This window comes from Scatophagus argus, chromosome 7 (assembly GCF_020382885.2).
Source record: "Scatophagus argus isolate fScaArg1 chromosome 7, fScaArg1.pri, whole genome shotgun sequence".
Taxonomy (NCBI): Eukaryota; Metazoa; Chordata; class Actinopteri; family Scatophagidae; genus Scatophagus; species Scatophagus argus.
This window is the reverse complement of record NC_058499.1, coordinates 18534056-18561239: the sequence shown is the minus strand read 5'-3', so window position 1 is coordinate 18561239 and position 27184 is coordinate 18534056. Positions and strand designations below refer to the sequence as shown.

The window sequence follows — 27184 nt, the reverse complement described above, 5'->3', positions numbered from 1 at the left end:
ACTGAAAAAAATACTTCACAGTTTTAATGTTTTTACCACTAGCACTTTCATACAGTTTAAAGATGAAATCTTATTAATCCTACAGTTAACTATTTATATTCAGGAAAAAGAAACTTTAGTCATCTCGTTTGTTGCAAAGGTTAGCCAAGTTTCCCTCTGTACATAAAAAGAAAAACTTGCTTGGTGTCAACCTTATCCCTCAACTTCACAATTTTCCCCCATTCACTTATTATTCAGTTTTACCATCATAGCGAGTTGCTATTTACATGCTGGCCACTACTTTAACCCAATTATGTTAAGTTATGCTGAACTAACAGCACTAACAACATGTTGAGGATACATGAATGATTTTGATGTCTCCTCTTAAAAAGATCAAACTGGCCATCACGGCAGTTGTCCCAAAAACATGTGATAATCAGCTTTCTGTGTTAATAGAAAAATTTCACCTTTGGTCCGGCTGGCTTGCCCTCAAACTGAGAGGCAAGATGCTCAGCCCTCTCCTGAATACTAAGCACATATAATGGCATTTCATCATCAGATCGCAGAGGCCTTGCAGGCTCCTGCAGAGAAACAGATGACTCAGTCACAAAAGGGATCTGCAAGGATGAAACTGTAATTATTTGCTGTTTTTTTGGGGTTTTTTGGCAATCACCTTTCCTTTCCAAAAAAGCTTGTCATTGTAGTTAAAGCCATAAATTACCTTTAATTTATGCACTAACTAAACTATATAACTACAGAAAAACCTATGAAAGTTAGAGAGTTAGAGTTAGAGAGGCTATCAAGCAGAAATACCAAAACAACAGCCTACACTTGAGATAAATACACATGAACTGAAGAAGCCTGAGTCTTGAATGTTCAAGTAATGTCTGGCTCTCAAACTTAAAAACAGCACCAAAATGTAACCTTTGTGGAGGAGTCAGGAGAGGAGAGTGGTGAACCTGGACTCTCAGTCAAACCACGGGACAATTTCCACTGCTCTAAAAAGAAACGGGATGGCTTTTTCTTAGGCTCCAGGGAGAAAAGAGGAATGGTTAAAAAAAGGGAAGTAGACTTAGGACGATGTGCATGCTTATGCCAATAACATGTTCTTTACATACAGATTAAGGCTAAGAAATGTACCCAATACATTTGAAACCATGTTCTCACAACATGTCCATGCATTGTGTTCACCTTTGGTGGCCTGTCAGGTTTGCCCTTAAACCTTGAGATTAGGCGCTCAGCCCTCTCCTCTATACCAGGTATGTGAATAGGTCCTGGGTCTGTCAGGTGCAGCGGCTTCCACTCCTGCCAACGAAGCTGGATTGAGACTTGATGACGATTTTGTGTGTAGCTTACGTTAAAAAAAAAGTTTGTTTGTTGTCTGTTTGTTCCACAAGTCTGTATAAAGCTACTCTAGCTAGTATCTTGTTTAAAAAAAAAGTCGACCACAAAACAGAAGAGAGCAGTGACGAGCTGAACATACAGTATATGCGTGCAGTCATTCATTTTTTCTACCCCATATTTCAGAGGCATTCCACAGTTTTCAAGCTCCTCTTCCTCCAGACTTTTACAGAAACTCTTGAAGGCAGAAAATGAGCAGACAAATACCATATAAACACTTTGGTTTGTGTTGAGCACAAACAGACTCCTACAAAAGGAGTTGATTTTCGTGTTGGAGAACAAGTTTTCATGTGGATCTCTGACACTAAATTAAAACTAACTGAGGTCCCCTGAGTCTACATCTGTTTACAAGCAGTCACATCCCAGCAACATACCCTTCAGCATGATAACAAGCTTCTCCACTTATAATACACACACTACCCACTCACAAGGAAGACTGTAACATCTCTAGGAAGTTCAGTGGGAGAAATGCAGCATTTTGTTTGCAGAGGTCATATCTGAAGTACGTTAGAAAGGATGCGTTTAGAGAACAAATAGAAGAGCAGGGATACGGGGATACTGGATGGGTTTGTGGAAGAGACAGGCAGACTCAAACAGACAGATACAGCATAATATATGTCACCTCTGAGTGAAGACAGAGTGAGGAAGTGGAGGAGGAAGAAGGGAGCAGAATGGTTTTCTTTGGGCAGCTCCGAGAGCCCGAGGTGGACTGTTGGTCTGCACCACTTCTGGCCTTGAGAGATGAGGGACAGGAACAGCACATTCAGCAGAAGATGATGACAGTGATGATGAAAACGATGAGCTACAGCTAAGAGATGATATGCTTCATACTTGTAATCTGCGTCATTCAAAGTAGAATAATTAAATGCTGAAGAAAGCTTGTAAAACTAAGAAATTACATCTATCATGTTTACATATACACTCAGCACAACTTTAATATTCAGTCTGGTTAATAGGATTAGTGTGGTGGCTTGACGCACTGGCACACACATATCTATGCACATACCACAGAAAGCAGACCATCCAAAAAGCGCATATGGCACAAATCGCTTCTATATACTTAAGGCTGCCAGTATGAAATTTTCTAAAGGGAGAAAATAATTCAGAGTTTCTGTAAATTAAACTTGATATAAAGATTACAGGCTGGCATAGAGAAACTTTCTCCCATATTGGACATCAACGCATAAAGCAAAGCACAGGAAATGAGTGCAAGAAAATCTTAGGACAAGGAATGAAAATAACCACTGAATATAATCGATGGTCTTCAAAGTCTTCAGGCAAAATAAACACCTATTGTGGTACTTTTGTATTCTGTCTCTGCGTTGATTTCTGTGTTGCTGTCAGTAATATAATCTGGATCTCAGCTTCCAAACCGCCCTTTCTTTTACTTATTCGGTTCTCTTTCTTTCTTCACTACATATCTAACCTGACTTAAAGCATCTGCCTGTACAACTCCAGGGACCAAGGACACTTAGAAATGAAATCCAGGCTTGTATATGCGGCTGCTGGGGGTGGGGGATGATTGAGACAAGATTGCAAGCCATGATCCTCTATCAAATATATGCTTTGTGGACTTGTCATTTCTGTTGTCACACACACACACACACTGCAAGCACTGAAGATTATCAAGATTATTACGTCTTTACAACTGACTGTTAGCTAATTTACCAAGCAGCCAGAGGCTTACTGTGAAGTGAGAGGACATTTAAGAACAGAAGTGAATTAAATCCCATTAAACAGAGGAGTTTGAGGCTTTTAATCAATGACTGTGAGTTGAACACTTAATCTAGCAACAAGACAAATAAAGGGCACCTTTCTGAGCAGGAGAAAACTGATGCTGGCACCTAACTGTGCCAACTCTGCTTCTGTTATTCACATAAAAAAAAACAGCAAAGCAGGCTGACAACCAGCTGGCTAAAGCTGGTCTTCTACTGAGTAAGCAACACTTCGCCACAGCTACAACGCGGGTTGGTGGCTAACAAACTAGTGAACCTAATTGTATCTACTCCCATAGCGAAGGTGGAAGCATGGCAAGGAGCATGGAACTGGAGCTTTCTGGGCCACGGAAAAGTAGCAGAAAAGGCAACAAGAAAGAGATGGAAGGTAGACATCATTGAAGGAGACCAGCCATTCTGTTTATGTTTTCCGTTCATGGTCTCATATATTTTTCATTTTTCCTAAAGGCACAAGCCCCATCGCTTACAAAAACAAAAACAAACAATAAAACAAAACCACATTAATAATGGAACAAAATGTATTTGACAAATTTTTAGGTCTCAAGGATATACACACAGATTTTTTTTTTGTGTGTAGGAAATAATGAATGTAAACAGCTTTGTTTGTTCAGGAGAAATCTACTCAGCGTACTTTTATCTGGCTAATTACAGATTACAAAAGCCAGCTGTATATTATTATGTAAATATATATATACACACTTCTCTTTCAAGATATCTTTTTGTTTATTAAATGTTGCAACTAGAAAACAATTTCATGAGCGCGCAGCATATAATTTTTTATAACGGTTGCATTCTAAACAGACCCACCATTCAACAGGCTGTCATTGACCTTTGAAAATTTGCAATATTAATATAATTTACAGTACGAACATACAAATCTGAATCTGTTATCTACCGACCTGTTTCTGTGCAGCTGAAGAAACACCTTACATTTTATATTTGTAACACGGTGTTTAAGCAGGTTTTGAAGGTTTTGGAGTCATGAATCCATCTGAACACTTCCCCATATTTCTCTGATGAATCTGCATGGGGCTTATTTCTGGGGTTCTCAGTGGATGTTTTCCACAATCTTGTATTACACGATAAAATCAGTAAATACTGATGTCTTGCCTGGTGAGGCTACCTTGCCTTCTGCTTGCTTCTGGATTGAAAGACCAATCCATCTCCATCTGTAGGGCTGTGAATCAGGACTTAATGGGATGTGAAAGGAGCTGGAGGACTATCAGGCCCTGCGTAGCCAACCATACCTGCTCCCCTCTGTTGGGCAGTGTCTGACACTTGATCATTTCTTTGTAGCGAATGCTCAGCTTCTCCTGCTGCTGTGTGCGCCTCTGAACCAGGACAGTAAAAGGAGGGAGGGGAAAAACCATGACAGTGACGCACTCTTATGTGTCCCTCACGCAAACACACACACAAAGCTACAAAGCTACTTCACTGAGAAGTTAAAAAGACTCAGAGTTTTTGTTAGAGCACACAAGAGCTATTGAGTGAATTCCTCCAAATGCTATGCAACAGACTGTCACAACCTGCAGACCGTTGACAAAAAGAGTGAGACTCAGACTAGTGCAGGTCGACACAAAGCAGCTTTCCTCACTATGACACATCACATGGACACAGTTAGGTGAGTATAGTTGTTTAGTCTCTAAGGGGATAAGGTGGGCTGGTTCCACTCTTTACCTTCCTCCATGCTGGGACTGGTGCCAGCCGTTCTGGCTCATTCACAGGGGTTTGGGGCAGGGTAAGGGGCAAAAGGCAGTCCAGATTGGGCAGAGACTCTCCCTTTGTGGTCAGACAAAGATGAGTGACAGTGAGAGCGGCCGATAAGAAAAACCACGCAAGGTATCATGAGACAGTCCATGATGGAAGGTCAAAACAAGAGAGAGAGAGAGAGAGAGAGAGAGAGAGAAACAGAAAGAAGGAAGTGAATCATGAGCGGATGAAGTCACAGCAGTTGGAAAATATGTGTTCAATACTAATATGGAAATGACAGAGAGTCATAAGGAGATCACGCTGAGAAAGCTGTGCAGTATTTATAATCGCACATTAAGATATTGCACAGTAAACTGCATGCAGGATGTACATCAACAGATGTAAAGAGAGAAATACACAAATTATGTGCTTTTCCAGCACACACAGTAACAAGACATTTTCTCAAACGGCAACAGTTGAGAGCCATCTTTCTCTTCTTCAACAAAAAGGCCTAGTGTCCCCATAGCCCACTCTTCCCTCCCACTCTGAGGAGCAAGCAAACCAAAGCTCTACGAAACAATTCACCCGAGCCCTCCGAGGCCAGTCAGCATTGTGAGGCCACCTACATGATCCAGGAACAAAACCCAGCCTGCCCAGTATTAGCATTCTGGACCTCACAGCAGGCCTACAGCTTATCCATCATGAGACTTAGAGGCTGTGTCATACAGAATCAAATCTACATGTTCACCAAAATATTCACTGAGAGGAAAACAAACCACAATGGGTGTGAAAAACCTCTGCGATGTGCAGAAAATCTGAACTATTCTGTATCTGTTCTCTGTTGCCTAATCCTTCTTTGCTGGAGAGCTTTTTGCGTCTCTTTCTACAAGCTAAAATACCTCAAACTGAGCCACATGACTTCCTCCATACCTGTCGCTTGAGTCCTGTATGCTGCGCTGGAGCGTTCTCCTCAAACTTGGCAAGCAGCTGGGTGGCCATGACCTTGACTTTGTTGTTGTTCCCTACAGCAGAGGTCTCCATTTTTTTCTCTGACAGGATAGTTGGGACAGACGGCTTGTCGTCACGACCGCCCCTGGATACCTCCTCCTGTGCAAAAGAAGAAAAACAGTTTAAAAAAAAAAAAAATCTGTTTACTGATAGCCTGGTGGGATTAATTTGTCTGTTCTGCTTGAATAGGCTGTTCAAGCTCAACATCTGAGATGCTCTGCTGTCAGAACCACTCACATTTTCAGACTGGCTGGTTTTCCTTCTCTTCCCCAAACCGTCAACATCCTTCTCTTTTTTGTCCTGTTGATGACAAGTCATGAGTTCTTTTCACTCCTACTACAACAATGATGTAACGAAATGCCATTTTTCATTCAGGAAAGATCAAGGCGACGCTGACGAGCATTTTTAAGACACTGACCTTTGGATTTCGTTTCCTGGAAATTGCTATGCTCTGACCAAGTTTGCTGAGGAAGGAGATGGGAGATTTGGTGCTGGCTATCAGTGCAGCCTTCTCTTCAGGACTCAAGTTGTGATTATCTGAGCAGAAATCCACAAAAACAGGAAGATTAAAAGCATGAAAAAAGCACTTTAAATCCTCTCAGAAAAACAGGTAATCACATTTTCAAAGTAAGAAGACAATAATTGAGTAATCAGACACCACACAAAATCAGACTGCAGAGGAAGCAGCGGCCTCATTGTATCACCAACTCTCACCTCCAGGTGGCACTGTATCCTTAAACATCTCATAGAATTGGCTGAGGTACATGACCATAGAGAGTTTGTCTGGCTCTACGACAGAGGACATCTCCTTGCCAGTCATGCAGGGTGAGATGCCAAATTCCCTCTCCGCCACGTCAAAGGCCAGCTGGTTGTTCTTCTCGTGGTCTCGCTCGTCCAGGGAATCAAAGTCACTGAATTCAGGAGGAAGAGAAGGACAGAAGGAGAGAGATGAGACAGGATAGGTGTGGTGAATGATATGAAAAAGACAAGAGACAAACAAAACAGCATATTTGTTCTTGAAGCAACGAGATTCATCTCAACAATCCTCCTCTCTGCTGTGCCTTTAAATGTTACATGAGTACACGCACAAACAGGCGAAATATTTACCACTGATTTTCACATTAATTGTTGGCATCAAATTGGGCTGCGATTCTTTTGTTTTGTTAGGAGGATCTGAAAGACTATACAATAAGCTTGACATAGCTGATATTTCTTGATTATCCTGCACACCAAATGAAGAACACATCAAATATATGTATCATTTAGTGAGAAGACAGAAACAAATCTATATTTTCTGCCCACAACTACCCAGAAGCTTCGGACTTAATGGAAATTAACCGACAGTGAGATTGCATTAAATGCTAATGAGGAGTCATTTCTGTACAGAAGGCTTCTGTTCACGTTATGGCAAGCATTACTGTAAATGTTGTTACAGTGCAGATGAGAATACCATTAACATGGGTCATCAATATACATCAACTTCACATAGAGTCCACTTAAAGGCATTAGAACATCAGATGTAGAGTGCACACTGTAAAATTCCTCTTAACTGTATGTTTTGTACAGGTACCTCCACCCAGACACCCCCCACCCCACCCCCAACCCCAAACCACATCATCAGGCCTATCAAAGGCAGCAGGGCATAACTGCTACAGTGCTTGGTAAAGGTCAGGCAGGACACAGACACTAATAGCTTATAATGTTAATTGCCACATTGCCTCAAGAGGGTAACAAACTACATTAGACAATGCAGATGGAGACTGTGTTGTTTATAGAGTGTGTGAGGTTAAGGAAAGTGTTGATGTGTGTGTGTGTGTGGGAGGGAAAGCAGGGATACGAGGAGGGCTCCCTTAGGGGACCCAAGAAGCCATTATGACTGGTAACTGCCACCTCATTTACAGTGACAAACGACTCAAAACCAAGGTCCCAACCTGACAATAAACGCTGTTTGCAACCAGCAAACTAACAGCATTTAAACACAGCACGCCAGTCATTCCAGGCACTGCAGCAGTTTTAACCCTTTAACTCCAACCATAATCCTGTACAGTTTCCATCTCTACTAATCTTTGCTTCTGGTCTGTAGTGTGTGTTCTTTGCACATGTTTCTTTCAGATACTCACATGAGATCCGGTCTGTATCGGTCAATGAGGGCACATAGAGCCAAGCCACTCTTCCAAGACATAGTCAGATCGGTTACATTAACATTCCTGTACCCCTCTGTTTGTCTCTGGCACCAGTTCAGCAGTTTACTGGATCGTGCTATGGATTCTGGTGTGGCAGAAGGAGAAAATTGCAGGCTTAATGTAAAAGCAGCAGGTTGTGCAGAATCTGGATTAAACATAGAAAGAAATATAAACTGTTTCTGGGTAGCACTGCACATCTTTTGCTGGGCAATCTCGTGGGCTTGGACAGGCAAGGATCGGAAAGTGTGGTCCATGGCCTCGTCATCCATGTTAGTACGAGTTTCAACCAGCCAATGAGGAAGTATTAATAACTGTGAACATGTTACTGATGTACAAGAGGAAAAGGATGAGAGGTTAGGAGAAGATGCAGAACTCACAGGAAACGTTTAAATGTGGAACACAGCCCAATGAGAGATCGGATGCCAGGATCAATGACCAAGTTAGTACACGCAAAAATAATTTCAAAGGCTGCAATCAGTCCATCATACCACATTATTCATTCATGAATACGCAGCAAGTCAACTTTAAAACTGTTAAAACTAAGAGGAATCCCTAAATAGCAACACCATGCATTTGGACTGTGTGTTACCTTGCAACTGCTTGTCAAGCAGGCAATTGTCTAGAGTGAAAATAGTTAATTGATACATTTCAGCAACAGTGATCGAAGCAAAATCCTCCACGGATCAATCAGCACATTGAAGAATGTCTTTTGAAACAGTTTATAATCTCATTTTAAGGCATGTCAAGGATACAAACCATTCCTGGCCAACTTGGGTGTTGACGAGTTGATCACATTTTCAATTTCAATCCACATTTCCCTGGACTCCCCTGTGTCACAGAGGTGCCTCATCTGCAGCACACACATAATTACAGCACATGAAGAATTCCAGACATACAAGCACACACAACCACAGAAATGTTTAAGAGTTTAAGAGTAAAAGTTTTGCAGAGCGGTGATTCTTAACTGGTGCCATAAATGTATCTTTTGCAGTGAAGCAACGATACAGACAAAGATGGCACTGGCGATTTGTTGGCTCTCATACACACCTGGCTGGGCTTGAGGAAGTTAAGGCTAATGTTGGGGTAGCGTGTGGTAGGATCCAGGCTGTACTGACTGAAGTTCTTGTTGACGTTTTCAGGTGTGGTTTGGGGCAGCAGACGGTAAATACTCTCCCTAAAGCAAAGAGGAAAAAACAAAATATATTCCCATATACAATATAAGTAGAGTTTTAATGGTAGCAGGAAACTATGGGGAGGAACTATAGTAGTACATTAAGAACACATATTAACAGTGTTATCAAAACAAGTCACATTCCATTCTGTTCTTATGAGAGCCTCTTATGCCATTAGTACCAGCAGAGGTGGGACTGATGCTTGAAATCACATACAGGCACATTTCCTAGTAAAACACTTAGAGATAAAAGGGTGTGTTTGAAGAGCGAGAATGTGTGTGAGTGTGTGCGTGCATCTGTGAATGTGAGTACAACAGTAGACTGAGTCTTAGTGTGTATGTATGTATGTATGTATGTATTTCCACACCCTCACCTCTCAGCCAGCACCTCAAGAGGGGTTTTTCCCTGAGCCCAACTCCTCACCATCCACCCCGAGTCCATGGCTGCCAGGAAACCTCGGGCGATGCCAGTGCCCATGGGCCAGAAGGGCTGAGGACCACAGCCAACACCACATTCAATAACCAAATATGGCCACAGAAGAACCATAGACACAAAAAGGGGTAGAACTGTGATGCAAAAAACAACTTCCAAAATGTAGAACAGTGAAACGCGGTCTCACGGAAAGCCTTACAGCCATCTGCTTTGTCTCTCACCTCCAACAGGCTGTCGCCCACGAGCGCCACCAGCAGCTTGTGACCATGGCGTTGGCGCACCATGGCGGCATTCTCTGAAGCATACATGCAGGTGAAGTCGAACATGGCTACATCTGGCTGGCCGTAGTGGTTGATGGCAAAGTCTAGAGTGGGCAGCTGATGGTTGGTGGAGAAATCCGCAGCCTCACGGGCATAAGACAGCAGCGCAGCCTGGTCCACATTAGCTCTCGACAGCAGCAGCTCTGTGTCTGCATAGTCCTATAAGAGAGACGACATCAGAGATGGCGTTTGGGTGAAAACTAATAAAAGCAGAGGCGTCCAAAGAACTGTTATGAAACCCTCACAAATTGAAAAATCAGCACTTCTGGAAGAAACAAAAGTCTTCAAAATAAAAGAGGCCACAACGCTTACTCAGCACGGAAAAGAAATTTGTTGGCAGCTATCACAGACAGCTCAAAATGTGGACATACAAGTAAAGGGACATGACAAGCTGTCCTGACACATGTGAAAACAACAGACAAGACACAGCCAAGTCTGTTATTGTGTTACTGCACCCCTGACATGGTCACTTAACAAAAGAAGACAAGGCAGGCTGCTTTCAAATTCATTTCCCAAAGTTTGTAGTCAGTTCTTCTTATGGTCATACATGTATATATAATCATTACCTGGTATAATATTATTATAATTATTATAATATTTATTATTGATTATTATTATAATCGTTATAATCATTATCTGGTATAATATTAATCATAAGAAATGTTAATGCTGTTACCTGTAATATTTTGTGTACTCGTTTAAAGCAATTTGCACTGCCAAAATGGAAACCTGTGAGCTAATTGCTGTGGCTATAACATATCATAAGTCATTTTCTTAACTCAGCTGCACATAAATGATACCAGGTAAAATCCTGAAAAATCAGAAGACTGTAATCTTACATTTCAGCCCCAGTTTATAGACAGAAAACACTGAACATAAAAAAGATCTCATTCTGCAACTGAACCTACTAGATTCCATTTACTTTATGTTTCTAAAATCATACCTGGTCAGTGACTACAGATCAAGACTCGCCTCTTGACTTTTTCCACAGTAATGTTTATTAAGCACATACTGAGCCTGAGAAATAAAGTGAACAAAAATTTTTAAAAAAAATGGTCTGGCTCCCACTGTGATCTGATTTTAGTCAGGACCAAGAAAAAAAAAAGCTCCCACATGTTGCGAGGTCATCTAACTTTACCCATTCTTGCCATTTCAAGTAAACTCAGCAAAGAGCAACCGACTACCCACGACTTGGTGCAGTACGTAATTATTAGATTGATATGATATTTGACACAATGAGAGTTTTAACTAAGGACCAATTTGAAGCTACAGCCCCTTCAAGAATCCACTGTGCGACAAAGAGGTGGAGTGAATTGTTCATATAACAAGCATCTCGAACATGTAGCATCAAATCACTGCATGCTTTCAAACTGACATGTTTTCATAGAGGGCGGTGACTTCAAGTTCCCTGGTTGTCCAATGCCAGGCTGGTGGTGGTGGTGATGGGGGTGAGGGGAAGGGCAGGGTAGTGGAAGATATGAATAAGGCTTGTTTGCAGTGCTGCCTTGAACTATGTGGACTCACAACCCCCCTGACATCCCTTCCACCTTTCCTCTGTGCTTTCCAAGGGGCAGGACAGAGCCAGTTGAATTTCCTGAAGTAACCAGTAAATTATGACTTTTCAATTCTTATTAATGTCCTCAGCTAACCATGAAAACACAGGAAGATTTGCACACACATGTGCAAGGACAGCTTATACTTATACTATGAAATACATAGAATCAATGTGTGACAGCTGAATCTGTCTGACAGCTAAAACTATCTGATGACTGGAACTAGGTTTGCAAAAACACAAATTTAAGAGACTTTTAAGGTAAATTAGAATCCAAAGGCCACCACACTGACATAGTGCACCTTCAGTTATGTTTGTACTTGAAGACAGACAAGCAAAAAGGTCTTTCCTGTTTCCTGTGGAAAGCGGCCAGCGAAAGGAAACTACCATGTATGCGCGAGGACACAAACACTCAGCGAGTGTGCTTGAGTTGGCAGTTTGTTCCTGAACACTGTTGGCTTGGTCAGATCATTAGTCCAATGCTGGGCAAAACCAGAAAGAGAATAAAAAAATGTAAAAAGGAAAAAAAAAAAGACACGAGAGGGACAGACCTTTGATTTTTTCAAGTCTGCGTGTATCTCCAGTATACCTTTTATGTTTACTACAGAGAGACAAAATGACACTCACACACACTACAGTGGGCTGAGCTCTGGACTTTGATCACTCACATGCAGAATGACTCCTTTCTCCAGCAGGCTCTGTTTTTTGGCAGTCATCACAAAGTAGTGCGTGTCATCCTTGTAGTAGACAATGTTTTCCAGGTCAATACCTTTAAAGGCCAACAGATAGACGTATTGTCACAAATCAAACACAATCATTTTCCTTATTCCTATAGCTGGCTGTCGTGTGGTCATTAGAGGAGCAATTACATGTCTCAGAGCACACAACCAAAGCCCGGGGAACATCGTCAGCAACATGTCAGCAATAAACTGTGGCAGGCTTGGCATCAGATCTAATGTTAAGCATTTTAATTGGATGAACTGACAAATTTGGAACTTTGAAGGACAGATCATGTGTCATGTTTACTTTTCTTTCACAATAACATCCCTTGACATCCAATGATTGCAGGAACTAGTTTGTGAATATTACAGTTCCATAACAGAAATCGAAATTTGTTATGCAGCCTGAGCTGTGACAGACCTGTTGCTTCTCTGAGGTCTTGAAAGAACTTCTGGTTGAAGATGAAGGCCACCCCACTGATCTCTTCAACCTTTGCTTCTGCTGTTGTGTTCCTGTTGATGAAGTTAGCAGTGATGGCAATGGCAAGCTTGCCCCGGAATTCCTTACGCCGAAACCCTGGATGAGGAAGCAAAGCTCGAGGTCAGCAATCAGTGCACACAGACCGGAACTGTGACACCATAAATCCAAAAAGAGAACCTCAAACAAAACCTCAAATCACAAAACAAGGTTCATGTGCTCAAGTTTGATTTCACAACATATAAAACCCTGTAAAATCCTCCTGTAGACTATAAATGCAACCAGATGTTCTGTATCATGACAACATAAACAGAGTTCTAGTTTATCAAGCTGTGTGAGTGCAGTTCATGGTTATCCCAGAAGGAGCCCACTGCCTCCCTTCACTGATGCAGCAGTCAGTAGTACAGAGAGGGGTCATGGTACTCTGGTCCACAGGGGTTCCCTTTGCTACTATGGCTGTGTGTGAGGCTCCAGTACTCACAGAGGAAACAGATAATTCCGTAATTCCTATTCTCTGCTAGGACAGCCATCAGAAACACTACTTGTTTGCAGCAGCCAGACGCAAACAAAGCACACACACACTGATCTGCACAAATGCTCATTCATATATGAGCAACGAAGTGAGGTCAGGCACTCAACCACAGCTGTACACAAATGAGATCATAATCATTCTGACTAAGTTTCAAGTGCGCTTTCAAAAAGTAAATAGTACTGTCTGTGCTTTGCTTTTTTGGTCAAGGAACAACTGCATTACCAATGCCTTTCTCACAGTCAGTTCACGCAGACTTGCCTGGTAGGGTGTTTCTCCTTCCGTCTGCTCCAATGATGACATCAAACTCCAGCTCGTTGACAGGGTGTGTCCTGGGGTGGACCTCGGCCCTCCAACCTATCCCTAAGAAAACACAGCATGTGTAAGCAGACAGAAATGCACCAGCAGAGCCAGCTTAGTGCCTGCAACAGATAGTTCTCTGAGGAAACACATCCAGTTTCCGTTCATTTTTCTCCAACTTGTCTGGCAGCTCACTTACTTTCAGTCTCTTGATCTTCCGGGGGCTCAATAAGAGCCTTGAACTCTACGTTGACATGGATCTCAATGCCCAGCAAGAGAGCCATTTTGAGCAGCATTAGCTGAAGCTGACGAATACCTACAATGCCATGCAGAGAAGGAAAGAAAGTTTGAATGACATCAGAACTACAACCTCCAGAAATGCCTCATCCAAAGGCGTACAACACTGAATCACTTCCGACAGGCAAACATGTCATAGTAGGATAAGCGCAGAAAAGCAAAATTTGTCACGTGTACTCACTGATATGATCGATAGCACCAGCACAGAACTTTCCATAAAACTTCTTGGCCCCGAGGCCCCTGAGGTCTTGGATGGTGAAGGGCCAGAGGTGGAGCACATTGTTCCTGGAGAAGGCATCCCTCTTCTCCAGCAGCACCACTTTGGCTCCCAGAAAAGCCAGTTCGATTGCTGTACGCAAGCCACATGGTCCCGCACCAATGATCAGACACTGAATACAGAGAGATGCAGATGTTATAGACGAGCTATAAGAGGGCAGGAGAGTGAGTGTCCAACTTTCACCGCAGGTAGCAAATCCACCTCTTCAGCCTGCATCTTGACACAACACAAGCACATGTCGCTCTCTAGCACCTCATTTATTTGGGAGGGTTGCACTCAAGGTTTTTGATGAAATCTACCCCTTGTTCCTTTTGCCTTTGAATGTGCTTAAAGTTGCTGTGGACAAAAGCATCTGAAACAAAGCTAAGCTAACTTGAGCAAAGATAAGCCAAGCTAAAATAAGCTAACATAACCTAAACAAAGAAAATCCAAAAGAAAGTGAATCAAAGATGCATCACATTTTAGTTCCCACTGAACTGAAACCACCAAAAAGCAAAACCGTTGCTAATGAATCACACAGTTCATAATGATCCAGACTGACCTTGGAGTTGGCACAGGCACGGCCCTTCTTGTACTCCTTCTGGCTGGCCCTCTTATCTAACTTTGCCCAGAGTGCCTTGGCCTTCCAGTAGTTGAGTTTGGACTTGAGCTTGTGATAGAAGATCCTGGACTCTGTGGGCTTGACTTCCAGGTGATCGCACAGCTCCTGGAAAGCCTTGAGCGTGCCCTTACAGGTGGTCGCCTGGACAAAGCTGTCAAACAGGACATGGGACCGGTTCACCCCATCTCCTCCAGCTGCACCGGCACCTCCATCCCCCATGGTCCAGATTCACACAGGGCTGTCAGGGCCCTTCACCCCTGAGGCAGGGGTCTCTGGGTCCAGCCCCAGCTGTGAAACACGCTCTCTGTGGTGGGGGGCTCTAACTTCCAGCCTCAGGCATCTTTATTCTGTCAATGAGAGGGAGAGAAACAACACAAAGTGAGTCATAGAAGACAATTCAACTTTTTGCTACCCCTATAAAACATGAACAACACAGGTTGTAATTGGGCAGAGAAGCAAACGTACAAAATTCCAGCTATCAAATGCTTGAATGACATCAACAATGTCCAATCAAACAAGAATTTTAATTACTGTCTATAACTACTTGCCTCTTTAGGTGCCCTCTTTCTGAACAGGACCCTGATCTTTCACTAGACAATCAACATATGACAGCTTGTCAGACAAGCAACCAAAGCAGCAATTACGATAAAAACCAAATCATTTAAGATTTTGCAGTCACTTCTCTGCAGCTACATGGCCTCAAACAACCTCTTATCTGTCTAGGAATGAGGATGCTGGACACAGGAAGGGCACTGAACCCACACAAAGCTGAGCAGGAAGCACACAGGGCACAAGTGTGTAGATATGTCTGTGTGGCACAAATAACAGACTCCAGACGCAGGAAATAACCAGTTAATCCCAAAACACTCTGAAACGAAACGCAATCATTTTGGCAATAGAGGTTCAAGAAGCCAGAGAGTCCTGACTAATTCATCCAGTGTACATTCCCCCTGGTTATCTTTAGCTTGCTGCACAAAGATTCAGCGAGACTCGACTTCTGCTGTCATTTTACCTGCTATGACTTGCAGCACTGCAACTTCACGTGTTCTGCCTTTCCACCCCCAGGGGGACTAGATCATTCATGTTTTTTGGTGTCTGCGGCTCAGCTGTCGTGACTAGAATGTCTTGAGTGTATTTAGAAATAAGAGCAGCCTTTAAGCATTACTCAACATGCAAGCAAGTATATAAAGGAAGATAATGGAAAAGAAGAAGATAAAAGAAATAATGCAAGGTGCTATGACAAAAGGCGTAATGATGACTGAAAAAAAAAAATGTCTGATCCAGTCTGTTTGCTGAATATTCAGCCAAGCAGTGACTCTGCTTTGCATTAGCTCCCCAGGGCAACAATGCAGGAACTGTTGTTAACCTCAAAATTGCTCAGCAAGGATACATCTCAACTCTCTGCAACTCAACATGTAGGAGACTATCCCAAGAATTAGTATCACACAGAAAAAAGATTAAATATTGAATGAATAGTTTAACATTTTGAGAAAAGCTTAGTGTAAGGTCTAGAAAAAGGAGAAGGTCTCTTGCTCATCATTAATATGTCTATCTAACTTTTTGTACAGATTAAATAAAGAAGATCATGTTAATTATTGGATTTCAGACATGCATGCAGACTTTGCTACCAAAATGTCAACCTGTTCCTGATACAAATGATACAGTTGAACACAGTGGAAGTGTGGAAAAAGTAAGCTGCTAAGTCAGGATGGCGACTTGCCTCAGCAGGCCTACATTTTCATTTATAGCACAGATTATTGTGAGACATCATCACAACCTTTCTGATTAAGAGGAGGATTGTCAATAATAAAGTTAATCCTATTTGTTTGGGACATAATCTTTTGCTCAATGGACACCAATCACCAGTCAGATGTCGACAGGATTCAGTTATTGAAATCTTGAGGAAAACATTTCCACTGTAAGCCACTTTCTCTATCCAGGGTGTCAAGCTAGTTCATGAAAACCAGTGTAGTCAAAGTTCCAGTGGCAACACTAGATGAAAGGAAGGCAGGCACAGAGGTCAGCGTGAAAAGACTTTACAAGTCCTGCCAACTCCTCACTGCTGTGAAAACAGTAAGCTCTGGCTTTGGCTTTGCCTCCGTCAGTCAGATCAGGGCTGAAGGGTGCAGTGCCTGCATAGATGGAAAGGGCCTTTTCCAACACAAGCATTTAGATAACCCAATACATCATTTCCTCTATGACTGAACATGCACGGCTCAACTATCACCTCAAAAAATGTAAGAAAAACAACGAAATTAAAAAAAAAAGTGAAGTTCAGCAGCTCCCGCAGTTATTTGCAGTTTGTGGTAGCTCTGTGCAAGCTCTTTTTTCACACATATCTGCTTGATAAATCATCTATGATGAACCCCCCCATAGTATCATTTTAGTAGCTTATATGCAAAACAAAATCACACACTAGCTCTGTCAGTAGTTATGTCAAGATCAAATGGTGTCTAACAAACAATCAAACAAAATAGGGATCTTCTGATTGATTGGCTGTCATAGGCAGTAATGTTCATTACAAATGACTGAGCTGATGGCCCTTAATTTGACTGTCAATACTAAGAACTGTGGGATCGAAATTAGGAAGGTCAGACAAATTAACATCACTCAAACAGTTAGCAGGCATCTGAGTCATCTTCCTGTTTATCTCCACAAGGATGCAGGATGCTGCAGCTGACTGCAGAGCAGACTGAGATGCAGTCAGGCTTGCAGTATCAGAATCAGAAATGCTTTATTGATCCCTGGGGGAAACTGCTTTTCTTTAGTGTAAAGTGCTGGAGGGCCTGAGAGATTTAAGACAGTTTTTAAGGTATTTTCCACACAGCAATGGGACACTGTACAATATGGTAAGGCATTTTGTAAAAAATTTGAAACCACTTCCAATTTCAGGCTAACAATGGAAGCAACCGACACACTAAATCTTAACACTAGGTGTCCTACTTTATTCAGCAGCTGCCATTCAGCCCAAGAATGGCAGTGCAAGCAGCACTACAGGGAAATTCTTTTTCGTACAGACATTGCACTTGCAGTATTCCCGACCAAGAAAGAAAAGTGAAAGGTATAAAAATAGGATAAACAAAACAAGATCAGTATAAATCTAAAATCTAAAATCTAAAAGTACAGGTATTTACAATGTGTTCAAAAAATTTTTAAAAAATTTAAAAATACAGGTATGTACATGTGTAGAAACAATATATACATTGTACATATAAAGTAAGTGTGTCCGTCACAGTGCTGAGTTTAGCAGTTTGATGGCGACAGGCAGGAATGATTTCCTGTGTCGCTCTGTGGTGCATCGTGGGAGTCGGAGTCTGTTGCTGAACGAGCTCCTGTAGCTGATCAACACATTGTGGAGAGGGTGAGAGGGAAAGTCCAGTATAGTCCTTATTTTGGACAACATCCTCCTCTCAGACACCACTGTCAGAGAGTCAGCACATTTATATGTGCTTACGTTTTTTTCAGCCATTATTATTGTTATTATTATTAGTAGTAGTAGTAGTGGTAGTGGTAGTGGTAGTAGTATGAAGTAGCGGACAGTCCGTCCTCATTCTACCCCTACAGTGTACCGACAATCACACATGCTCGGCAGAGTAACACACAAAAAGGCTGTACTTTTGGGAGCTTTCGTGTTGTCTGTTTTTAACATACTGTCACTCTACCTGTGAGTGAGGCACAGGTGGCTGCTTTCAGAGGGTCTCTCTTATTTGGCAGTTTCACTTAAAACATCACAGTGAGGGGCAAGTAAATAATCTGAATGACACCAGCTGATCAACCATTCAATAAAAAGCCGCAGAGGAGTATCTTAAAAAAGTCTGAAACTTCACTGATGACGATTCATCAGCTTTGAGACCCTTAAGAAGCAGAGTAGAGGAAACCAGGTCATCTCAAACTCCTCTTTTAAAAGAAACCATAATTTAAAAAGAAGACACATCGAACAGAGCAGGAACTTAGGAGGATGTCTCAGATGGGCAATAATTCACTTCATGGTGAAAGCCAACCTTTTTTGTGAGAGCTAACTTCAGTTTCTCGCTGTTCTGCTCACCCACATTCATAGCAGGGACTGAAGTGATTCCCTATGTGGGATTTTCATTTTACTGTTAAAAACATGCAGTTTATGGTGACACATCAAAAGCCAGACAAGGGACACGAGAAGACACAACCTTTATGACACACAGCTGGCAGTAAATGTCAAACACACTCTGAGGTCTTTGAAGGAAAAGGAAGGGAGTGCAACTACTGACTGACATGCTGTGTCACAGTATGTGTGTGTGTGTGTGAGAGAGAGAGAGCGAGATGGCCAAAGATGGTGCAGTGCATACAGATCTGCTGTGACACATCACACTCTGACCCAGCTTATTGACAACAAAATCCCAGCCCAATAGTAGAATAGAATAGTAGTATCCTCCTGCAGAAAGCCATGTGCCCACTCAACAGGGAATGTTGCACCATATGTAAGGCAGAGAGTGGAGATGGAGAACAAACACATGACAGATCATCACTCTGACATTACTGAACAAAGGTTACTACACTACCAGACTAGTAATGTGACTTAAACAGCTTCAAGTAAGTGGGAAATATGTGACTACTTCCCATTTCCTAATTCCAAACTAGAGGTGTAAATTGGATGCTAAAAAGGAGAACAATTAAAAGATACTCAGAGCCTTCTGACATCTGGATGAGCTGCAGGGTTTCACACATTCACAAAGAATTACACACATGCTTGCAAACCCTTACATACACAACCTCCCACCCCACCATCAGCACACACGCGCATGCACACACACTCACAGACAAGCATGCCTTTGCTTTTTACTGGTTGTAATACATCAGCCTATAATCTAAAAATAGAGTCAGATTAGGCCACTAGGCTACATGTTCGACAGCACTGTTTTCATGCCCAGTATACACAACTACCAGCAGTAATGACTAACAGACTACAAATAAGAAATGATTCCAAATGTAACTTAATATAGATCAAAGCTGATATTGGCTCGTGTGATTTACTGTATTGTTTTTGGCTAAGCTGGTCAGAGTGGAAAAACAATCTGAGATGCCACGGTAATCCATGTTTTACTTCTGCCAGCATAGAATTTAATTTTCATTCCAGGATCAACGCAACAGACCCTAAAAAATTCATAAAAGCAGCAAAGAACAGACAATAACAAAACATAACAACAAAAGAAAACAATGCTACAATACAATATTAAAAAAGGTAACATCTTTCATTAGACTAAACAGTGTCTTTAAGTTTGATAATCTGTTATGGTATGGTTTATGACAGGTTACTTTGTCTTGATTAATGAACACCCTTTGTGTTCATGACACCTGATGATGTCATGAACACAAAGGGTTACAGTGCTGTCATGTCAATCTTATGCACACCCTCCTTCAAATAAAGTGTTAACAAAAAAAACAAACCAGAAGCTTTGAGGTAAACAAGCTGCTTACCAGCCGTAGTAGCATTGAGTAAGTGCGATGACTGGGCTGGCTGTAAACTTGTGCCCGTGTCGGTGTATATCCTGACGCGGTATTTTTGTCCTCTGTCAGCTGCCAGCTCAGGGATGACTGACACTGAGAGGACACCCTGGAGATGAAAGCAATATCTCCTCTCAACCCATCAGGACACTTGGCAGAGAGCAGCGGCAGAGAGTGCAGGACGCAATGCGATCTTTCTCCCTGAGCACTGGATTTCATTACAATAATGGATTTACAAGCAGGACATTTAGTCTGCTGAACTTGTAGCAAAACCACATCTGACTGACCAGTTCTGGATTTGACTTTTTGTTATGTTATGCTTATTTCTTCCTGTTTGCAGTAAGACAGCTGCCGTTTTATCTTCTATCTTCTTGACAATAATGATCACTCTAACATCCCTCTTGTGCTGATTATAAGAGTCACTGGAGATGCCTATACATGGTATAAGCTTCTCAAATGTGACATCTGTGTTTTAAATTGTTAGACCTATCCTTGGTTTTTGGACCGATAAAATAAGCTATCTGAAGATGCCAGTTTAGTGCCAACCCTCATTATCTCGTACTCCGTTATCTTGCACTTGATAAATGAATAAAACAATTACGACATAAAGCCTTCACTACATTCAGTAATTCCAAAGTCCCACAGTGATACACAGTGATTTTCTCAGTAAAGTAGTTTGAGTGTGTGTGTGTGTGTGTGTGTGTGTGTGTGTGTGTGTGCGTGCTTCTGCCCTGTGTACTGTGTACAGCTGTGCATAACAATTAAGGTGCAAGGAAGATGTTGGAAAACAAGCCCATTCAGAAAATCAGGTTGTTTTCCAACGAATTTAAGAGAATCAGATGGTTTCTTCAAGCAGCTTCTTTCAGTTACTTTTCAAAAGGACTTGATTTGTCAGCAATGCTCATCATAACTGTGTCTATAGCTAAAACAAAAACAGAAGAAAAGAAATTCAGAGCCTTGGGTCAAACTCTGAGAGCTACGCTTGAGAGGTATTACCAAAAATCAAGTCTATGAACAACAGCACAAAAAGCGTGTTTCAGGAGATCAAAACTGGCAGAAATATAATAAAGTAAAGGGATGTGACAGCTTTGTGTGTATTACCATTCTGTGCGCCAAAAGATGATAATACACTTAGGGCAGCAAGGCGAATGAATGAGTTCTTTGATAAGTGCTATCATCCAGATTTATTCATTATACCCCCTCACTTCTGCTACTCATACACTCAGGATCAGCCTCCAGGAGCGGAGACAGTCGTGTGCCTATTCACATCAGCAGACAAAAGCCTCAGAGCTCACTCAGTACACAAACATTTGTTGACTGAAACTCATCTTATTTCTGGCAGATGCTGTCTCCAAACCATCTGGCTTTTGAATCACTTCTGCTTCTGACAGTCTGGCTGCACTGCGCACTTCGTGTCAGCTCCCTCAACTGATACAGATTTTCAACAACTCCAGCAGACTCTGAGCCAGGAAGCATACTCTCTGAACTCCATGTTGTCCTCTCTTAAGCCCTGACACACTGATGAAAACATCATGTTCTCAGCCAAATTCAACACGTCTGTGCCCTCCTGGGACCAAGATTTAAAGTTCAACATGTAGCATACACTGTGTCACTGTCTTCTCTGTCTTTCCGGTCAGAAAATGTAAGCTGAGGCAGTTTAACAAGAGAAGTACCTTCCCGTATGTGCTTTAAACAAACAGTTACCTCACCTTTTCACCTGAAATAAACTGAAAAAGAAGGAGACCTATGACAAGCTCCACTTGAACTCCTCAAATTATATAATCTGAGCGATTGTAAAGTGATTGTAGGTCAGAGGCCACGCTGAAAGATTATTACTGGTCCCAGTTTGCTCAGTTGTGCAGCCAAGGCACAATTCTGCCCTAAAGAGAGAGGGTTTAACTGAATCTGAGCCCCATTACATTTCTGAATCTGCTGGCCTATATTAGACCCATTCCAACTATAACACAGGGATTTCAACTGGATTGGTTTCAAAGTGCAAAACAGCCCAGCCGCAGAACAAAAAAAAACCAACCAAACAAAACTGAAAATCTGCCTCCGAGATGACTGAGGGGAATATTTACAGACGGCAGAGGGTCTTTCTTCTCAATTCATATTAGTGACGTCTTTGACAGCATCTGAGCCTGTGCCCACACCACTTGTTTATGGGTGTCAAACACGGCCGATTAGAGCTGCCTGCCAGCACTTGTGTTGCTATTTGATTTAGAAAACCTCTACAGTCCCGGTTCGAATGCCGCCTCTCCCACCTTCGTGCCTTTTGTAACAAAGAGGGGCGCACCACAGCTATGCAGCCATAAACACAGTGAACCACCAGAGCTATGGAGGCTACATGCAAAAACACTGTAAAGCACAACTATGAGTAGCAGCATTCATCAAAAAAAAAAAAAAAACCCTTCATAGATTTTAACATTTGGTTATCTACACTGTTGATTTGCATATTTCACACCACTGGATCAGAGTACACATATACTCAGATCCATCACTCCCAGCCAACTAGGAAGTGTAATCTGAGACCGGTAGATAAACACAGTCAACACAGACTAGTCTCCAAGGTTTAGTCATGACTGTTGTGGAATGGAGGCATGCAAAATGGAAGGAGAGGATACCTCTGACTGGCTGGAGAACCTGCTCAACTGCTATTTTATCTAAGAGACGTGAAATCGAATGGAAAATATAAATAATCAAAAGCTGGATACACATTAGTCCTACTGCACATTCAACAATATCTAGCGCAGACAGAGTGGCTCCATTTTTTTACCCCGCTGAAAAACCAAATGTCTCAAATGGACTCGTTTTACTCCATGTGTGTGTGTGTTCAGATGTGAAGGATGATGGACAGGTATATAAACAGCTGGGCCGACATAGAAAAACTAACCTTCGAGGCCTCATGACAAGATCGCACATTTAACATACAAAGGCTAACCCACCGCGTGTTTCTTATTCTGGCAGGCTATGGGAAACTACAGTGCAACTCCACAGATCTCTTCTCTTCCCCATATTAATTACAAAGCTAATAGTTAAACTTTGAAGAGTCTCAGCCAACCGCCTGTGTGTGCAGATGGCTGCTCGGTGTAACAACCAGGCAGGCAGAAAAGTAGCAAAGACAGAACGAGCAATGAACTGACGTTCAGGCTACTGACATTGTGTGAGGTCTGACTGACTGGGAGGAATTGTGATTATGAAGCCATGAATAGTTTTGAATGTCAAGAAGGGAGAAAAATTAAAGGCACTGTTCATTCACAGAGCTGATGATGTAAGCACACACAGATTCCTTCTCATCTCTGTTTGACTTGCACATGTGCAGTACCTATCGGACACTTGGGAGATAATGGCAACATGTAAAGATGTTTGTGAGGTGAAGCGCAAACAATCATTTAAATTATCCTGGAAAAGGGAGTTTAGTTGGGTGGTGTTAGAGGACCTGGGAGAAACTCCAATTCTGTGTTGAGCAGTTTTCTGCAAATTTCAGAGGAAGGCGGATAAGATTAAACATGACAATTAGCTTCACCTTTGTTGTTATTTGATAAACAATAATAAACACAACAATTCCACAAGAAAACAAACAAACAAAAAAACCTGCTTAAGCTGTTACTTGATGTCAACATGCACAAAAGACGGAGCAAAATGTCGTTTCATGCTGATGTTAAACTGTAACATTTACAGCTAAACTGACATCTTACTGCTTACCCTGTTCCTCCTGCTCCGTTCCACTGACCCCACTACATAAAAGATGGATTCTGTGCATCGTAATCATCTGTAAACCTCAGTAATATCTGCAGTTAATGGCTGTGAAGCCCATACTCGTCTCTACAACGAACCTCCAGCAACAAATCACTGGCAAAGGCTTGCAGCTTGCGCTCTCACTCAATCACACACTGCAGGAGCAGTCACCCAGTCACAAAAAAATCATTAAAAAAAAAAAAAAAAAAAATCTGCATTCACTCATCAGCATTCACAGTATTCACACACTTTTCGTTCATTTTTTATTTATTTAATTTCTATAGTCTACAGAGTAAACCAGGACCATCATTCTGTATTGATTATTTCCAGATTTAATGACATCAGTGCCTCATTTGAAATTATCAACAATATTGTCTGACAGGACCAAAGAAACCAATGACTTCCTTGCAAAGCTTTGATGGGACATTCAACAGTGACACACAGAGAGCACAAGCCATAATCCTGTCATATCCACACTTGCTTAAAGTAATCTCGCTGCGTGGGCGAGGCTGCGAGCAGTTCAGATGGTAAACAAGTCGCGTGATGTGTGGGGATTGGTAGATGAGGGAAAGAGCAGAATGAGCTCCCGGCAGTTCCTTCTGCAACAACACTGACAAGCCAACACCTAGACCTGTGGATGCTTTGACCTTTCTCCAGGGCTCAAACATCCTCAAATCTTGACTTATGACAGTCTCAGAGCGCATTAACACAGCTGAGAACGAGGATGCATTCTCACTGAATCAGCTAGTAGTGTGAAGAGCTGCATACCTACTAATAGGTTAACTGTAAACTGAGGACTCTGGAGAGCAGGTATATATGGTATATATGGGGTTTAGCCAGTGAATGCATACTGCTAAAACACATTATTCAGTGATGGCTTTTACTCTGGCAGCATGTTACTTTACTGCTGCATTTGGCCAACTTGTATTCAGTGAGTTCCCTGTTCTGATGCACTACTAAGCAATGATGAAGAGTGCAAAAACACATACACACTGTATTTTTAAGCTGTAATAACTTTAGAAAACTCCAAAAAGTTTATGTTCAAGTCAAATCCATCAAAGAAACCTATAAATACGCACTGAAGTAAATTAAGTCAAGACTGGACATCAAACAGACAACAGCATGAGAATGTGTAAGAGTGGCTTTCTTCCCAGCCTCACATTGCTCAATCACCTCATTTCCCTTGTGCCAGTTCCACTAAATAGTTCAGCACATCCAGGATCAGAACAAGGTCGGCCTTCCTGTGTGAACTGTGCAGAGCTGCACGCCGACCCAGTAGGAAGGTAAGTGAACACCCACACAGGGCCATGGAGCATGCTGGGAGCTTAACAGAACAAAGCATGAAAACAGATTCCTCCCAAATGACACTTTAATCACATATTACAAGATGCAAGTGGTAATCAAAGTGTTTCACGGAAGCAGCACAGATCGCATTTAAACACTGGATGAAAACTTAAGTACTTGGATGTAAGTCCTGTTCTAATAAATAAACAGAAATGTGGAGGGACTTAACTGGAGGTTTAGATCGACCAGAAAAGCAGAGTCCAGATGAATTAATTCCAATGTGAAAAGTCAGGCTGGGAAGTCACAAGCCTTAAGCATGCCTACATTACATCCTTCAAGCTACTGGCCATATCAAAGAGGATCCTTAAATAACATTTTTGTATAATTTCGCCGTTCTTGACAACTAAGTTTATTTTCAAGGGGTCTGCAAGCTACTTTTCAGACCACCCATAATGACCTTTTCTTTTTCAAACTTAACATACACATAAGCAGCAGTCTACAACAGGGCATTGGTAGAACAGTATTGGGGGGAAAAAAATACAATTTAGAGCAGTAATTGTGATTGCGATTAAATAGGTCATGATATTATTTTTTGGCAGATGTCCCACCCCTAAGTATGATTATCTCAAGGAGCAACAGAAATGTAAGAGAAATGTTAAAATGGCAACATGCAATTTTAGCAAAGTTCTTTTCTGGTTATGTAATAGTTAACCAACACAATACAATGGGTAAATAAATGAGCACCAGAGGTGTTGGTAGGTATATTTTTAAACTTTTGAGAGCACCAGACAAGCTATTTCCACCCGCCACCAGTCTTTACCCTGAGCTAAACAAGTCTACAGCTCTTTATTCGATGCAATCTTCCCATCTCTCTCAGGGAGCAAACAAGTAAGAATATTTCCCAAAACCTTGAGCTATACCTTTAACCTTCAGCAGACGAAACATTCATTTCACCACGTGTAAAGAGGTTTGGGCAGCTGCTGTGGCGTCCGTCAAGCAGATGTAAGCTAAGCATTTTTCTAAAGTATAGCTAAGCAGGTACAGCCTCATGGGGGCACAAACACAAGCCCCAACAGTTGGCTTAATGATAATACAGTGACAGAGCAAACTTTCAGCCTGACAGAGCATCAGTTGCTAAGGAAGTGTAGTCCATTTAGTACACCCCTGAACATGTGCTCCGATGAGATTTACAGGTTGCTACAGTCAAAGGGGTAAAAGGGTGGTAAAGGCTAACACTGGCAGCCCACGGACGGATCTCCAGCCCAACTCTGATGGGAAAAAAAGACCACGAGAAACATAACTGTTGGTTCTGGAAAAAAAAAAAAACAATTGTTATTAGTGGGCTTGTTTCTCCATCAGGCCTGCCAGAGAAGAATTCATCTCTCGTCCAGAGAGGCAGATAACAAGGTCCCGTGGCTCCTCCACACACAACCAGAGAGTGAATATGAAATACGATGTAGTCTCTAGAGGGATGAACGGTTTACTGGAGTGAAAGGGCCTGACTTGAGAGGAAGGTTAACGGTTATATACTGAGCAGCTGTTGGGCTTCCTGAGGCCTGATAGCTGAGAAGGACAAGCTGTTATGTAGGTGTCAGAATATAAAGATGTGTGTGACTAGTTACAGGAAGGCCTAACTCTGTCAGGCTACACCAGCAGAGACCAGAGAGATGTGGTTTATTTATTATGATATCATTATGATTTCAGCAGGCAAGATGGTGGTAAACTTCCACATAGCGTCTTAGGAAAGAGAGACAGACTGATCATCTGTTCCTCAATCAGCAAGTATTAATATCAGGAGTCTGGACCAGTGTGACAACCAGTATTATACTAAACAAAGACAAACTCAACATTGACATGAAGCTACTGAAAAGAAGCTGATCTCCATGTGATTTCCCTACCCCCTAAGCATGATTGTCAGCAGTGACAGCAACACACACACACAGTTGACACAAATATGAAAAAGTCACGTGGCCAAAGGTTATATTTGAGTGACACAGATCTTTGTCAGTTA

At 41.9% G+C, this 27184-nt stretch overlaps 1 protein-coding gene across 14 annotated transcripts in view; it reads right to left on the bottom strand.

Moving 5' to 3' along the window:
- mical3a (microtubule associated monooxygenase, calponin and LIM domain containing 3a) overlaps nt 1-27184 on the bottom strand; it is an 81392-nt gene that overhangs the window by 29637 nt on the left and 24571 nt on the right. For 12 of the 14 annotated variants that reach the window (XM_046395515.1, XM_046395516.1, XM_046395514.1 and 9 more), the window contains 17 exons: nt 14614-15020; nt 13977-14184; nt 13698-13814; nt 13460-13561; nt 12613-12768; nt 12141-12241; nt 9822-10079; nt 9542-9657; nt 9044-9170; nt 8753-8846; nt 7934-8081; nt 6528-6724; nt 6232-6350; nt 6051-6113; nt 5736-5912; nt 4794-4895; nt 2003-2113 (listed from right to left, as the gene is read on the bottom strand). In XM_046395515.1, coding sequence (XP_046251471.1) covers nt 2003-2113; nt 4794-4895; nt 5736-5912; nt 6051-6113; nt 6232-6350; nt 6528-6724; nt 7934-8081; nt 8753-8846; nt 9044-9170; nt 9542-9657; nt 9822-10079; nt 12141-12241; nt 12613-12768; nt 13460-13561; nt 13698-13814; nt 13977-14184; nt 14614-14892 — 2475 coding nt within the window. In that variant the 5' untranslated portion in view covers nt 14893-15020. Of the gene's footprint in view, nt 1-446; nt 561-903; nt 1009-1170; nt 1285-2002; nt 2114-4793; nt 4896-5735; nt 5913-6050; nt 6114-6231; nt 6351-6527; nt 6725-7933; nt 8082-8752; nt 8847-9043; nt 9171-9541; nt 9658-9821; nt 10080-12140; nt 12242-12612; nt 12769-13459; nt 13562-13697; nt 13815-13976; nt 14185-14613; nt 15021-27184 lie in introns of all 14 variants that reach the window. The other 2 variants (XM_046395528.1, XM_046395527.1) reach the window with 2 other exon arrangements.